The sequence below is a fragment of the Mustela nivalis genome (genome assembly GCF_964662115.1).
Source record: "Mustela nivalis genome assembly, chromosome: 3".
NCBI lineage: Eukaryota > Metazoa > Chordata > Mammalia > Carnivora > Mustelidae > Mustela > Mustela nivalis.
Genome location: NC_139022.1, coordinates 57,009,296 through 57,024,624, shown reverse-complemented (window position 1 = coordinate 57,024,624; position 15,329 = coordinate 57,009,296). Strand labels below are relative to the sequence as shown.

At 35.7% G+C, this 15,329-nt stretch overlaps 1 protein-coding gene across 1 annotated transcript in view; it reads right to left on the bottom strand.

Annotated features, from left to right (window-relative positions):
- The window catches only part of SLCO6A1 (solute carrier organic anion transporter family member 6A1), an 88,960-nt gene that overhangs the window by 25,424 nt on the left and 48,207 nt on the right, over nucleotides 1-15,329 (bottom strand). The window contains exon 8 of the mRNA XM_082725209.1: nucleotides 12,084-12,147. Coding sequence (XP_082581335.1) covers nucleotides 12,084-12,147 — 64 coding nt within the window. The remainder of the gene's footprint in view (nucleotides 1-12,083; nucleotides 12,148-15,329) is intronic.

Here is a 15,329-nt window from a genome sequence, read left to right as displayed (position 1 = left end):
ATGGATTCCTTTCTCACATTGAGGTCCTTCATCCACTTTGAGTCTATTTTTGTGTGTGGTGTAAGGAAATCAATGCACAGAAATCAGTTGCATTTCTTTACACCAACAAAAGATAGAAGAAAGAGAAATAAAGAAGTCAATCCCATTTACAATTGCACCCTAAACCATAAGATACCTAGGAATAAACCTATCCAAAGAGGCAAAGAATCTATACTCAGAAAACTATAAAGTACTCATGAAAGAAATTCAGGAAGACACAAAGAAATGGAAAAATGTTCCATGCTCCTGGATTGGAAGAATAAATATTGTGAAAATATCTATGCTACCTAAAGCAATCTACACATTTAATGCAATTCCTATCAAAGTACCTGTTGGGATTTTGATTGTCATCACACTGAATACAAACATCAGCTTGGGGAGGATTAACTTCTTAGCATATTGAGTCTTCGCACCCATGAACATGGGATATTTAAAAATTTAGGTCTTTAATTTAGTACAGGAATATTTTGTAGTAATTATGAATAGGGCTTTCACATCTTATATTTGACCTTAAGTATTTCTTCTTCTTGATACTAATTCTAATGGCATTTTTGTGTATTATCAATTTCCAGTTGTTTGTAGGTAGTATATAAAAACACCATAGTTTCTTGTATAATGATCTTTTCTTCTATAGTATTTCTTTTTTCTTAATACTGTTAACGTTGTTATTTTTTAAACTAATTTCTGCTTATTTGTAGGTTTTATGTAGAAAAACTGTAAGTTCTTACATGTTGATCTTGTGTCCTGCAAACTTGCCAAAGTCATTTTTTTTAAGATTTTTATTTGACAAAAAGATAGCAAGTCAGAGAGAGCACAAGCAGGGGGAACAGCAGAGCAAGAAGGAGAAGCAGGCTCCCTGTTAAGCAGGGAGCCAGTTGCTGGGCTGGATCCCAGAACCCTGGAATCATGACCCAAGCTTAAGGCTGATGCTTAACCCACTGAGCCACCCAGGTGCCCCTAAACTCGTTTTTTAAATTATAGTAGGTTCTGGATCTTCATATACAAAAGCAATTTTGTCACCTTCAAATAAACACAATTTTACTTCTATTTTTCTTATCAGGATGCCTTTCCATTCCTAGTTTCCTAGTTTATAAGGAATAAATGTTGCACTTCATTGTGGAGCTTTTTGACACCTATTGTGATTATGAGTTTTTTCATTTTTAGTTTATTAATATGTGGATTATATCAATTGGCTTTCAATTATTAAAGCCACCTTACATTCCTTTGATAAATCTTGATTGATCATAGTTTATTTTCCTTTTACTATACTATTGGGTTCAATTTGCCAGAATTTTTTTAATAGTTTTTGAATCTATGTTCATGAGAGAAATAGGTCTATAGTTCTCTTTTCTTACAATGTCTTTTGTCCAGTTTTGAAATAAAGGTAATGCAAGTTTTATAGAATATGTTGGAAAGTATACACGCCTTTTCAATTTTCTGAAAGAATCTGTGTAACATCAGATATTGTTTAAATATTTGGTTTAGTTCTCCAGCAAAACCATTTGGGCTTGGAATTTTCTTTGTCAGAAAGTATTTAAGTACAAATCTGATTTACTTACTAGACACATAGTTTTTTTCTTTTATATGAGTATGTGTCCTTTGAAGCATTTACCCATTTCATGGAAGCCATCAGATTTATGAGCATAAGTTATTTATAACATCACCTTACTATCCTTTTAATACTGGTGGAATCTATAAAAACATCACATCAGAACTCTAATTCTTGATAGTGGTAGTTTTCTCTGTCTAGAGATTTAGCAATTTTATCAATCTCCTCAAAATTTGACCTGATTATATCTCCTCTATTGTTTTTCTCATTTCTACTTCATTGATTTCTGTTCTAACTTCAATTGTTTCCCTTCTTGTACTTACTTTGGGATCAATATGCTTTGATGTTTCTCGTTTATTAAGGCAGACGCAAGTGTCATTTGTTTGAGATTTTTTTCTTCTCTAATATAAGCTAATACATTTTCCTCTAAGTACTGTCTTAGCAACATTCTGTAAGTTTTGTTACTTGTGTTTTCATTTTCATTCACTTCAAAAATTCTTCTTCTGAAGAAATTATTTGAACACAAGTTATTTAGGGGACTGTTATTCAGTTTCCAAATATTCAGGACTTTTTAGAAATCTTTTTACTAATGTGCATCTAATTTAATTTCATCATGGTCAGAAATTTAATTCAATTATATGGTTTAATCCTTTAAATTTACTGAGATTTGCTTTACAGAATATGCTTGACTTTGGGTTTCCTGTGCTATTTTATTTTTATTTAAAGATTTTATTTATTTATTTGACAGACAGAGATCTCAAGTAGACAGAGAGGCAGGCAGAGAGAGAGAGGAGGAAGCAGGCTCCCTGCTAAGCAGAGAGCCCGATGCGGGGCTCGATCTCAGGACTCCAGGATCATGACCTGAGCTGAAGGCAGAGGCTTTAACCCAATGAGCCACCCAGGTACCCCTGGGTTTCCTGTGTTATTAAAAAGAATGTGTATTCTTTGATAGGCGAAATATCCTATAAATGTCAATCATGTGAAGTTGGTTGTTAATATTATTCAAATCTTTTGCATCCTCACTGAGGTATTTTTGCCTATTTCTATCATTAAGAGAAGAGTATCAAAATAACTGTCTTTGTGGATTTCTGTATTTCTACTTGCAGTGTCTAAGTTTTTGCTTCACATATATTAAAGCTCTTTCATTTGGTTCATAATATTAAGAATTGTTTCAATTCTTGATTAGTTGATCACTCTATCATTACATAATCACCTTTATTCCTGCTAATATTATTTGTTCCCAAATCTGCTTTGTCTATGATTATACTCCAGCTTTCTTTAGATTACTGTTAATATGATACATCCTCCCCCCCCTTTTACTCATAATCTACTTGTGTCCATATTCGAAGCACATTTCTTTTACACAAAATATATAGTTGGGTCTTGCTTCTTTTTTTTTCATCAACTTGGAAATTTTCTGCCTTTTTACTGACATTATATGTAATTAGCACTATTGTTAGATTTAAATCTACCCTTTCTAGTTGTTTCCTTTTTTATCTTTTCTTTGTTCTCTTTTTTCTTTTTTTGCCTGATTTGAGACTAAATGTTTTTATAAAATTCTATTTTAATTTATGTGTCAGCTTAGCTTACTAGCTGTGATCCTGTTATTTTATGATGCTTCAGCATGTATATTATACATGTTTAGCTTAACACAATCTACCAACATGTGATATATAGCACTTCGAGTAAACCCATATTATGTTTATCTATTTTAAATAATTATTTTAAAAGAGATTTAATTAAGAAAAAATACCTATAAATTACCATTTCTTTTCCTCTTCTTTGCTTTGTGTAGTTCATATTCTTATCTGGTATCATTTTATTTCATCCAGAAAGACATTTTTAGATATTTCATTTAGTGTAAGTCTGTTGTTCAAATACTACTTACATTATTTGTGTGTAAATTATTTTTCCTTCATTGTTTATAGACATTCTGACTTGGTATAGAATTATTAGTAGACTTTTGTCTTTCAGTACTTCTAAAATATCCTACTGTCTTCTTATCTGCATTGTTTCTTTTTTTCAACTTAAATTCAATTAGCCAAGGTAAAGCAATCATTAGTTTTTGATGTATAATGTTCAATGATTCATTAGTTGAGTATATCACCCAGTGCTCATCATATCATGTGCCTTCTTTAATGCCCATCACCCAGTTATGTCACCCCCCCACCCATGTCTCTTTCCACAACCCTCTGTTACTCTTATCTTTGGTCGTTTGTATATAACATATTTTTCCCACTCCTAACTGCTTTTAAGATTTTTTCTCTACACTCATTTTGAGCAATTAGATTATTATGTAGCATGATATAATTTTCTTCATGATTCTTGTTCTGAGGGTTTGCTCAGTTTCCCGGATCTGTTCTGTAGGTTTACAGTTTACATGAAATTTTTAAAGCTTGAACATAATTTTTTCAATTACTTTTTTTTCCTCAAGGCCCCTCCTTTGGAGACTCCGGCTGTATATATGGTTGGCCACTGAACTTGTCCAACTCACTGGATGCTTCAATTTTGTTAATTGTATTTTCTCTGTATTTTTCATTGGATATATATTGTTATTAATTTCAAATTTATTAAATCATCTGCAATGTCTAATCTGTCATTAATCTCATACATAGGGTTTTCCTCAGAGTTCCTGGTTTTTCGTTTCTATATACTCAATTTGGGTTTTTTAAAAATATCTTTTACTTAACTTTTTGAACATATGGAATACTAATATAATAACTGTGTTAACTCTGATAATAACATCCGTCAGTTATGGGTCAGTTTTGACCAGCTGATTTAGCTTCTTCTTATGGGTTGTATTTTCCTGCTGCTTTGAATTCCTTACAACGTTTTACGGGATATTGGACTTTGTAAATTTCAATGTTGAATGTTGACTATTTTTTTATTTTTGTGACTATTTTTAAGCTTTATTCTGAAGAAACACTTTTATCTTTCTTAGCCGGTAGGCAGATTTGACAGGAAGAGCGAGAGTAGTATTCGGTTTAGAATTAATTATCACCCACTGCTGAGACAAGATCCTTCTGTGTACTTTACATACTATGATTTTTGAGGTTTCAATTTGACTGACTAGAGCAGATATTATTGACAATTTTGTATGAGTGGTGTACACTGTAATTCTCATTCTCTTGGTGGACTTAGACTCAATAACGTTCTTCAAACATAGCCTAGTTACTAGCTACCACTTTACTGAATACATAAGAGAGTCTTCTACAGGTATGTCCTCTAGTATACAAGCCTGTGAACCCTAGTTCTATTGGTCTCTCTGAACTCTCAGTTCAATGTCCTCAATTCAGGCAATCAGCCAGGATCTGTCTCATTTGCATTCCCTGTGCTACGACCTTAAAACTCTACTAAGGCAGTAAGCTGGAGGAATTGCAGGGCTCATCTTGAATGCTTCTTATCTCATGTACCACTGTCCTTCAGTGACTGATTCCAAGATCTTGAAAACCATTGTTTTGATTTTTGTCAAATTTTCGGTTGTTTTGGTAGGAGAGGAAATCTGTTATCCCATCTTGGCTGGAAGTGAAAGCCCAGAACAATTTCCAAATACAAATTTAGAATGAAGCCAAAGGGTCTTACTTTATATTATAAATCATTTGAAAAAGTACCTATAGTTCAAAATAATTTTAGATTATTATATTCTGATTTATAAACTAGATATTTGAACAATTTTAGGTCTACAGAATAATTGAGCATACAGAGTTACCATATACCTCTTTCTCCTTCAACACACAGTTTCAGCAATTAGTAGTAAGTTGCCTTAGTGTGGTACATTTTTCACAATTGATCTTATATCAGTTATTACATCAGTATTCCATATGTTCAAAAGAGTAAATAGAAATTTTTAAGCTTTTATTTCTTTATCTGACAGAGAGAACAGAAACAGGGGGATGGGCAGAGGAAAAGGGAGAAGCAGACCTCCCGCAGAGCAAGGAGCCCAATGTGGGACTCGATCCCAGAACCCTGGGATCATGACCTGAACTGAAGACAGATGCTTAACTGACTGAGCCATCCAGGCACCCCCAGAGGATATTTTTAAAAGCCCAAATCAGATATGCAATTTGCCAATAATTTTGCCTTTTCCAGAATGTCTTCTAGTTGGAATCATATAATATGTAACCTCCATCCTGTCTCTCTCACTTAGCAATATATACATCTAAGGTTCTTCCATGTCTTTTTGTGGCTTGATAGTTCATTTTATCACTGAATAATTTTCTGTGTATGGTGTACTATAGTTTATCTATTCAACAACTGAAAGGTATGTTGATTGTTTCCAATTTTAGTGATTATGAATGAAGATGCTATTAACATTCACTGATGGGTTTTTGTGTGAATGTAAGTTTCCAATTCCTTTGAGTAAATACCGGAAAGCACAATTGCTGAATGGTATGGAAAAGCTATGTGCAGCGATGTGAGAAACTGCCAAACTGGTAAAGTGACTTACTATTTTATATTACCAGTAGCAGCAAATGTGAGTCATTTTTACTTCACATCCTTGCTAGCATTTGGCTTTGTCAGGTTTTTTTGGATTTCAGCCATTTCAATAGATGTGTAGTGGCATCTCATTGTTGTTTTAAGTTGCAGGTCCTTGATGGCATATAATACTAAACATATGTTCATGTGCTTACTGGCACCTGCACATCTTCCTTAGTGAGGTGAATGTTCAGACCTTTTGGCCATTTGCAATTGAGTTGTTTCTCTGTAAATTGATGAGTTTTAATAAGAGTTCTTTAAATATTTTGGGTATGTCCTGTATCAAATATGTATTTTTTTCCCAAATTGTGCATCATCTTTTAATTCTATTAACAGCGTCTTTCACAGAGTATGATTTTAATTTTAATGACATTTAACATATCTTTTTTTTTCTTTCATACTTCCTTTTTTTGTGTTGTATCTGAAATATCATCACAAAACCCAAGGTTATCTAGATTTTATCCTACTTTATCTTCCAGAAGTTTTATAGTTTGGTGTTTATATTTAAGTCTATAATCCATTTTTAGTTAGTTTTGATTTAATTTTTGTAAAGCATGTAAGTCTGTCTGTCTCTAGATTTTTTTTCTTTTTCTTTTCTTTTCTTCTTCTTCTTCTTCTTCTTCTTTTGCATGTACATGTTCAGTTTTTCTAGCATCATTTGTTGAAAAGATTATCTTGGTTGCAGTCCAAGATGATGACATAGGGACCTCCAGAACTGACCTCCTCCCAAGGACACCAAATCTATAGCCACACAGAGAAATTCCACTGAAAAGAATCCAAAACTAGCTGAATCCCTCCTACCCATTGGGCAAGTAAGAGAATTCCATCACCCACACTGAACAGGGAGGAAAACCTGAGACATATTTTTTACCATAATCCCTTCCCCAGGCGCAGTGCCTGATATTCAGGAAGGACCACCCAACTAGCAACCTCTCCGAAAGGAGTGAAGAGTATGGACCCCACATCTATTGCATCAACTTTTAAGACTCACACCAAGTGGTAGACACCCAAAACACTTAGCTCCAAAAGCCAATGCGGCTTGCATCCACAGATCCATGAGATTGTGGCAAAGAAGAAACATTTAATGGTCTCTGCAGACTCACCATGGCTATCCCACAGGGCTCAGCACAGAAAGAGAATGGAAAAAATGCTCATCTCTATCATTGCCTGAAAGAGGTCTATCTGCATAATTTAAAAGTCACTACTTGAGGGTCAGGCTTCCAATTTAACATGTATTCAGGGGCTGATCACAATGCTCCTTGCAGAGTTCCACAATACTGTAGCAAACAAAGAAACAGTTCTTTTTCTTTTTTATTCTTATTTTTTCTTCCTTTCTTTCTTATTTTTTCTTTTCTTTTCTTTTCTTTTTTTTTTTTTAGATTTTATTTATTTGACATGCAGAGAGAGAGAGATGGCTCGATCCCAGGACGATCATGGGGGATCATGACCAGAGCCGAAGGCAGATGTCTAAGGACTGAGACACCCAGGCCCTTCCAAAGAAACAGTTCCTAACCAGCTATTTCCACAGGGCTCAGTGCAGAGGGAGCAAGAAAAAATACCCATCTTTCACATTTTCCCTGAAAGAGGCCTATTTGAGTATTTTAAAAGTAGCTGTCAGAGCATCAGGTTTCCAATTTAGAAGGCCTATTGGGGGGGGCGCCTGGGTGGCTCGGTGGGTTGAGCCTCTGCCTTCGGCTCAGGTCATGATCTCAGGGTCCTGGGATCAAGCCCCGCATCAGGCTCTCTTCTCAGCAGAGAGCCTGCTTCCTCCTCTCTCTCTGCTTGCCTCTCTGCCTACTTGTGATCTCTCTCTCTCTGTCAATAAATAAAATATTAAAAAAAAAAAAAAAAAAAAAAAGAAGGCCTATTGGGGTTGACTGCAATCCTCCCCAGAGATCAGGGAAACCATTAGACACCACGTTTGCCTTCTCACTTGAGCTCATTCCAAATTGCCAATGTCTCCCTAGAAGCAGCTTCCACCTATACTGGCATCCCTGTTTTTTTGTTTTTTTTTTTTAAAGATTTTATTTATTTATTTGACAGAGAGAGAGATCACAAGTCGGCAGAGAGTCAGGCAGAGAGAGAGAGAAGCAGGCTCCCGCTGAGCAAAGAGCCCGATGCGGGGCTCGATCCCAGGACACTGAGATCATGACCTGAGCCGAAGGCAGCGGCCCAATCCACTGAGCCACCCAGGCGCCCCGGCATCCCTGTTTTTTGTGGCTGCCACCCAAGGATGTGTCCCAGGATTGCATGGCGCTCATAGCCAAAAGGTGTTGCACTGAGAAGTCCCACAGGACCATAGCATACAAAGAAGCAGTCATTAATGTGCACAGATCTATCCTCCTGCAGCTATACACTCAAACCCAGCAAAGAGGTAACAGGCAAAAAAAAGCACAACTCCCAGTTTCTCCCTGGAAGAGTCCAAACTAACTCTTTCTTAACACTGCTGAGGGTACAGCTTCCAATTAGACTAAATCTAGGTACTGTTATTCTCCCCTTTGGGACACTGAGAGGTCTAGCACATTCTCAACTAATAGGACCCACAAAGAACAAAGAAGGTAATTTGGACAATCACAAAAGTTTGAGAGACAACCAAGAGCCCAGGCTTGGCTGAAGGAAAAGTTTCATGTAATTATAATTACAGGTGCGATTATAAATAAGGTTTATCTGGTTAATATAGTTATTAAAAATAAACATAACTACAAGAATTTGTTAATGGACACACAGGTATAAAGATGTAAACTGTGACATCAGAAACATAAAATTTAGGGAAGGAGTAAAAAATTAGAGCTTCTGGGGCGCTTCGGTGCATCAGTGGGTTAAAGCCTCTGCCTTTGGCTCAGGTCATGATCTCGGGGGTCCTGGGAGGAGCCCCGCATCAGGCTCCCTGCTCAGTGGGAAGCCTGCTCCCCCCCCCCCCGCCGCCTCCACTCTCTCTGCCTGCCTCTCTGCCTACTTGTGATCCCTCTGTCAAATAAATAAATGAAATCTTTAAAAAAAAAAAATTAGAGTTTTAGTATGTGTTCAAGGTTAAGCTGAGCTCAACAATGACCATTAAAAATATGTTTTATGTAGACCTCATGGTAACCAGAAACACAAAATCTATAGTAGACACACAAAAGATATAGAGAAAGGAATCAGAGCATACCACTGCAGAAAATCATCAAACCACAAGGAGGAAAGCAAGAGAAGACAAAAGGAAACAGGAACTACAAACAGCCAGAAAACAATTAACAAAATGGCAACAAGTACATACCTTTTGATAATTACTTTAAATGTAATGGATGAAATTCTCCAATTTAAAAACATAGAATGACTGAATGGATAAAAACAAAACAAAACAAGACCGATCTATATACTGCCTACAAGGGACTCACTTCATATGTAAGGACACACACAGACTGAAAGTAAAGAGATGAAAAGGATTCCGTGCAAATAGAAGCCAAAAGAAAGCTGGGGTAGACAATAAACTGTAATGAGAGGCAAATATCATTTCATAATGAAAAAGAATCAATCCAGTGAGAGAATATAACATTTGCAAATATTTATTTATCTAACAGAGGAACATCTAAATATGTAAAGCAAATTTTAGCAGACCTAGAGGGAAAAACAGATAGCAATACAATTATAGTAGGGGACTTAAACACCCTACTTTCAACAAGGATAGATCATCCAGACAGAAAATCGGTAAAGAAACATTGGACTTAAACTACACATTGGATCTGATGGACCGACAAACATTTACACAACACTGCATCCCCAGCAGGAGAGTACATATTCTTCTCAAGTACATGTGGAACAGCTCACATAGTAGGCCACAAAACAAGACTTATTACGTTTAAGAAGAGTGAAATCATATCAAACATCTTTTTCAACAATAGTATGGAACTAGAAATCGATTTCAATAAGAAAACTGGAAAATTCACAAATATGTTGAGGTTTAAAAACATCCTAATGAACAACCAATGGTTTAAAGGAGAACTCAAAAGAGAAATTTAAAAAATACCTTGAGATAAATAAAAGTAGAAGTGTAACATACCAAAATCTATGGGATGCAGCAAAAGAAATTCTGAGTGAAGTTCACACCAATAAATGCCTACATTATGAAAAAAGGAAGATCTCAAATAAACAACCTAATTTTATACTTCAAGGAATTATGAAAACAACAATCTAAGCCCAAAGTTAATAGAAGGAAGGAAACGACAAAGTCAGAACAGAAATAAGTGAAATAAAGACTAAAAAAGCAATAGAAAAGATCTATGGTTTTTTGAAAAGGTAAACGAAATAGACAAACTTTCAGCTAGACTTGCCAAGAAAAAAAGAGGACTCAAACAAATGAAATTATGAATGAAAAAGGAGACATCACAGATGACACAAGACAAATACAAAAGATCATAAATGATGACTACAAACAATTACATGCCAACAAATTGTTCTTTCTTGCATTCATCCTTCCCTCTTTTTTCTTCTTTTTTTTTCATTTTTTTTCCCTACTCTGGTTTTATTATTTTATGAGATTCTATTTTTTCTCATCTGTTAGAATGGAATTATACTTTTTCTTTTTAAAGATTTATTGGAGAGAGGGTATATTGTGCATGAGCAGGGGGAGTGGCAGAAGGAAAAAAAGAGCCCTCAAGCTGACTGCCTTGCAAACAGAGCCTGACAGGAGGCTCATCAAGATCATGACCTGAGCAGAAATCAAGTCACATGCTCAGACAACTGAGTCACCAGGGGCCACGACAATGATATTTCTTAAAAATGTTTTAAAAGTCTCTATAGGATTCCCAGTATATAAGCAGGTTAAGTCTACTTTCAAATAACACAATACCACTTCATGGGTAGTGAAGGTACCTTGTAAGAAAATATTCTCAATTCCTCCTTCCTCTTTTATAAGATTTCTCTCATCTATTTCACAGTCCATAGACTTTAAACACTTAACATCTTATCACCATTATTAGTTTGAACACAAGTCTTCAATTATACCAATTAAAAATAAAAAATGAAATATTATCCCTTCATTTATTCATTCTCTGGTATTGTTTCTTCATGAAAACTCAAATTTCTGACTCATATCATTTTTATTTTTTCTGAAGGACTCCTTTAAATATTTCTTGCAAAGTAAGTTACTTGCAAAGCATGTTTCTTTGCTCGTTTGGGTGGACTCAAATTTCTGACTCATACCATCTTATTTTATCTGAAGAACTTCCTTAAACATTTCTGGCAAAGCATGTTTACAATTCATGTGGGTTTTTTTGTTTGTTTTTGTTTATCTGAGAATATATTTATTTCATGATTTTTGAAGGAAAATTTCATTGCACATAGCATTCTAGGTTAATGATTTTTTTTTCAGTCCTTTAAATATTTCATTTCACTGTCTTCTTTTTTGTATGGTTTGTAAGATTAGTCTGAGATAAATAATCCTTAATCCTCTATCAGTGAGGTTTTGTTTCTTCTGGCTTCTTTCAGGATTTTGTCATTGTTTCCTGATTCTACAGGTTGAATGCCTAGTTGTATTTTTTATTTTTTTTCCGTCATGGTGTTCTCTGAGCTCCCTGGATCAGTAGTTTGGTGTTTGTTAATTCTGGACAATTCTCAGCCATTATTACTCCCTTCTTCTGTTCCTCTCTGTCCTTCTCTTTCTGGTGTTTGTTTTGCAATTTGTTTTAGCTTTGTAATTGCTGCAGTTCTTGGACATTCTGTTTATTTTGGGTTGTTGGTTTTTTTTCATCTTTTTCTCTGTACTTTTCGGTTTAAGAAGTTTCTATTGACATATCTTCACAGTCACTGATACTTTCCTCAGTTTTCTCCAGTCTACTGATGAGCCCACGAAAGGATGTCTTCATTTCTCTTACGGTTTTTGCTTTCTGAAATTTACCTCTGATTTTTTTCTTGAATTTGTATTTCTCTTATTATCTATTTTTGCTTTCATGTTGCACACTTTTTCCCATTAGAACCCTTGGCATATTAATCTTAGTTATTTTACGTTCCCAGCCCGATCATTCCCAAACCTGTGCCATACCTGAGTCTGGGTCTGACGCATGTTGTGCTTTTTCGGTTTGCACGTTTTCTTGCCCTCAGAATACCTTGTAATGTGTTTGTTAAAAGTCAGGCATTATGCATCATGTTACAAAAAAAAAGAGGTAAATTGGTCTTTTAATAAGAGGTTTTTATGTTTCTCTGTCTAGGAGTTAGGCTGTGTTTAAAGTTTGCTGTAGCAAGGTGGCAAAGGCCTCAGTTTCCCATGGTATCCTCATTCTGTCTTCCTAGTTGTCTTTGCGTTTCCCTAGAATCTTTTTATGAAACAGAGTGAGCCTTCCAGCTCTCTCAGTTGTGCTTCTCTGTTATAATGCTGGGGATCTACTGGTGTGGCGGTAAGATATTGCTGAGGGAAAGTGTTCTATAATCTTACATTTAAATCTTGGATTTGGGGGGCACATGGGTGGCTCAGTAGGTTAAGACTCTGCCTTCAGCTCAGGTCATGGTCTCAGGGTCCTGGGATCGAGCCCCGCTTTGGGCTCACTGCTCAGTGGGGAGCCTGCATCCCCCTCTCTCTCTGCCTGCCTTTCTGCTACTTGTGATCTCTGTCAAATAAATAAATAAAAATAAAATCAAATCTTAGATTTTGTGTCTCTTTCCACCCCAGTGTGCCTGAGTCTCTAAGCTGTGACTTTCAGTTTTTCTTAGCCCTTTTTCTCCCTTCCCTTAGGTTAGACAGGAAGGTTAGAGAAGGATTGACTTGTCTGATTACCCTCCTTTTTAAAGTTTGGCAGGGGAAACTCTGGTAAAGTAGTTTCCTACAGGGTAAGGCTTCTGTTACAGACAGTAGACTTCTCTTGGACATATTTCAAATGGTTATTTTCCCTCTTCTCCTGCCCAAACACAAGAGAATTTTCTTTCAGTTTCCACTCTGAGAACCTGGTAGAGCACCTGGGATGTTTAGAGTCATGAGAGTGTGTGGGGTCCTCCTACCACTAAGTCTCCAGTAGATTTTAACTCTCAAGTTACTCCATATTCTACCTCCAGCAAATGATTAAGTGCTGTTTAATATTCAGTTCCAATGGCTTCTGCTCCTAGCAAACTATAACTCTCCCTACCTGTCTATCTCTCCACTTTGGGCCACAGCAGTTCACCCAGTCTGTCCTCTACTGTTAATTTTTTTTATATCTGTTCAACCTCTTCCTTATTGTGAGGATGGGAGCGATGACTTATAAGCTCTTTACATACTGGAGTAGAAACTATAAGTCCTCTTGTTCTTTATTGTTTTTCACAACACTTACTAATATAAAAACAATCTTAGTGTGCAGACCATACAAAGACAGGAGATACAGATACAGATATCTAAACTATATGTATATATACTTACTTTTCTACTTCAAGCTGACATTTTGCCACGATACTTAAAATGTATAAGTGCTATAAGAGGTCCTTTTCTTCTCTCGCTTTATAGTTGTCAGATGTATGACATCTACAACCTTTGAAAAACTACACCAGACAATGTTATACTTCTCTTTCAGTAGTTATATATATTTTAAACGTAAGATGAAAAGTTAGTCTACTTACAAGTATATTTATCACTTGTTTTATTCCTCCTCTACCCTCCAGGTTCTCCTCTAGGATTATTTTGCTTCAGACTGAAAAAATACCTAATAATTTCTTTTAGAGCTAATAACAAATTTTACGAGTTATCCTTCACCTGAGAATATCTTTACTTCATTTTCATTCTTGAAGGCTATTTTCACTGGATAATAATTTTTAAGTCAACGTTTATTTTGGGGGGGGTTGTCGTTCAGCATTCTAAAGCTACTGTTTTACTCTCTTCTGAACCCGTGGTTTCTGAAGAGATATTCATAGTCATTTGTATTATTGCTCATATCAATACTGGTTTTTTTAATCCATTTGTCTATTTTTTTAAATTTTATTTTTTCCGTGTTCCAAGATTCATTGTTTATGCACCCCAGTGCTCCATGAAATATGTGCCCTCCTTAATACCCACCACCAGTCTCACCTAGCCCCACCTCCCCTCCAAAACCCTCAGTTTGTTTCTCAATATTGTTTCAACATTCTTTTTTGATCATGATGATCTCTGGATCCCCTGTGGTCTGTCCTATTGTCCGTTTTGTCTGATAATTTTGGGTATTATCTTTTTTTTTAGAGTGTTGGTTTTTTCTGCAGCTAGTTAAAGAGTGCTAGATGACAAAATTAATCCAATTAAAAACCAAATTAACTCCTGGATAGGCTATAGTACATCTGGAAGGCCCTTACTCTCAGGTCTTAGCCTTACAGAGATATCAGAGAACAGGTAGTATTCATCACCGTTCCTCTTCCCAGTGTATGCTAAACTCACTCTCATCTACAGAGTATCACAGTACTGCTAGAATTTTCCTCTTCTTTTTCTAAGATTTCTGCTTGATTTCAGCTGCTTACATTCATAATTCAGCACATGTACTGAGTACTGAGTGAAAACCCAAGAGTGTTGTGTCATTTGTCTCTCTCTCTCTCTCTCCTCTCTGATATCCTGCGCAGCCCTATTTTTGTGTCTCTAGGTTGACGCATCTGTCACAAATGTGTGCTGATTTCTTGTCATCTAACTAGATGCCCAGACCTTTGCCCAAATTCTCAGCTTCTTCTCAATGTTGAGAGTTAGCAAATACCTCTAAAGTATCCAAATGCAAGAAGTTGCTTCTCTTCTTAAGGGTATGCCTTATTCCAAAATTTTGGCCTTTGAATTTCTATTTGCCTAAACAATCCTCTGATACCTTGAGACAAATCTTTTAAACTTGATTCAGTTCTGTATAGCTGTTCTCAGTGGGAGCATTGGTCGGCCACAAATTACTCCATTGTGGGTAGCAATGAAACTCTTATTTTTTTTTTACTTATTTTACTTGCTCTGTCCTTAGGTTTTCTATTTAAATTCTGTTCTGCTGTGTTTAATATCAATCTCTGCCAAGTTCTTTGAATTTTTGGTTAAAGGAGATATTACTTACACATACTTTTAGCTGTACTTCAGTTCTATTCTTTGATATCTATAAAAAGGCAGATATATCAATTCAGGAACACAAGGTAAGGCTTTGTATAGACAGTATTGTCTTTTAGTTGTTAGCCACTTAAATACAGAATATTACTTCTTGGTTCTGAATCATTTCAATGCCTTTTTTTTCTTTAGTACTTTATGCATAAACAGCTGTGTCTCAAGCTACCATCATGATATTTCTGCCCTTAATATGAAAGGTAAAAGTGTGCTTTATATTTATTTTACATGTTGAAT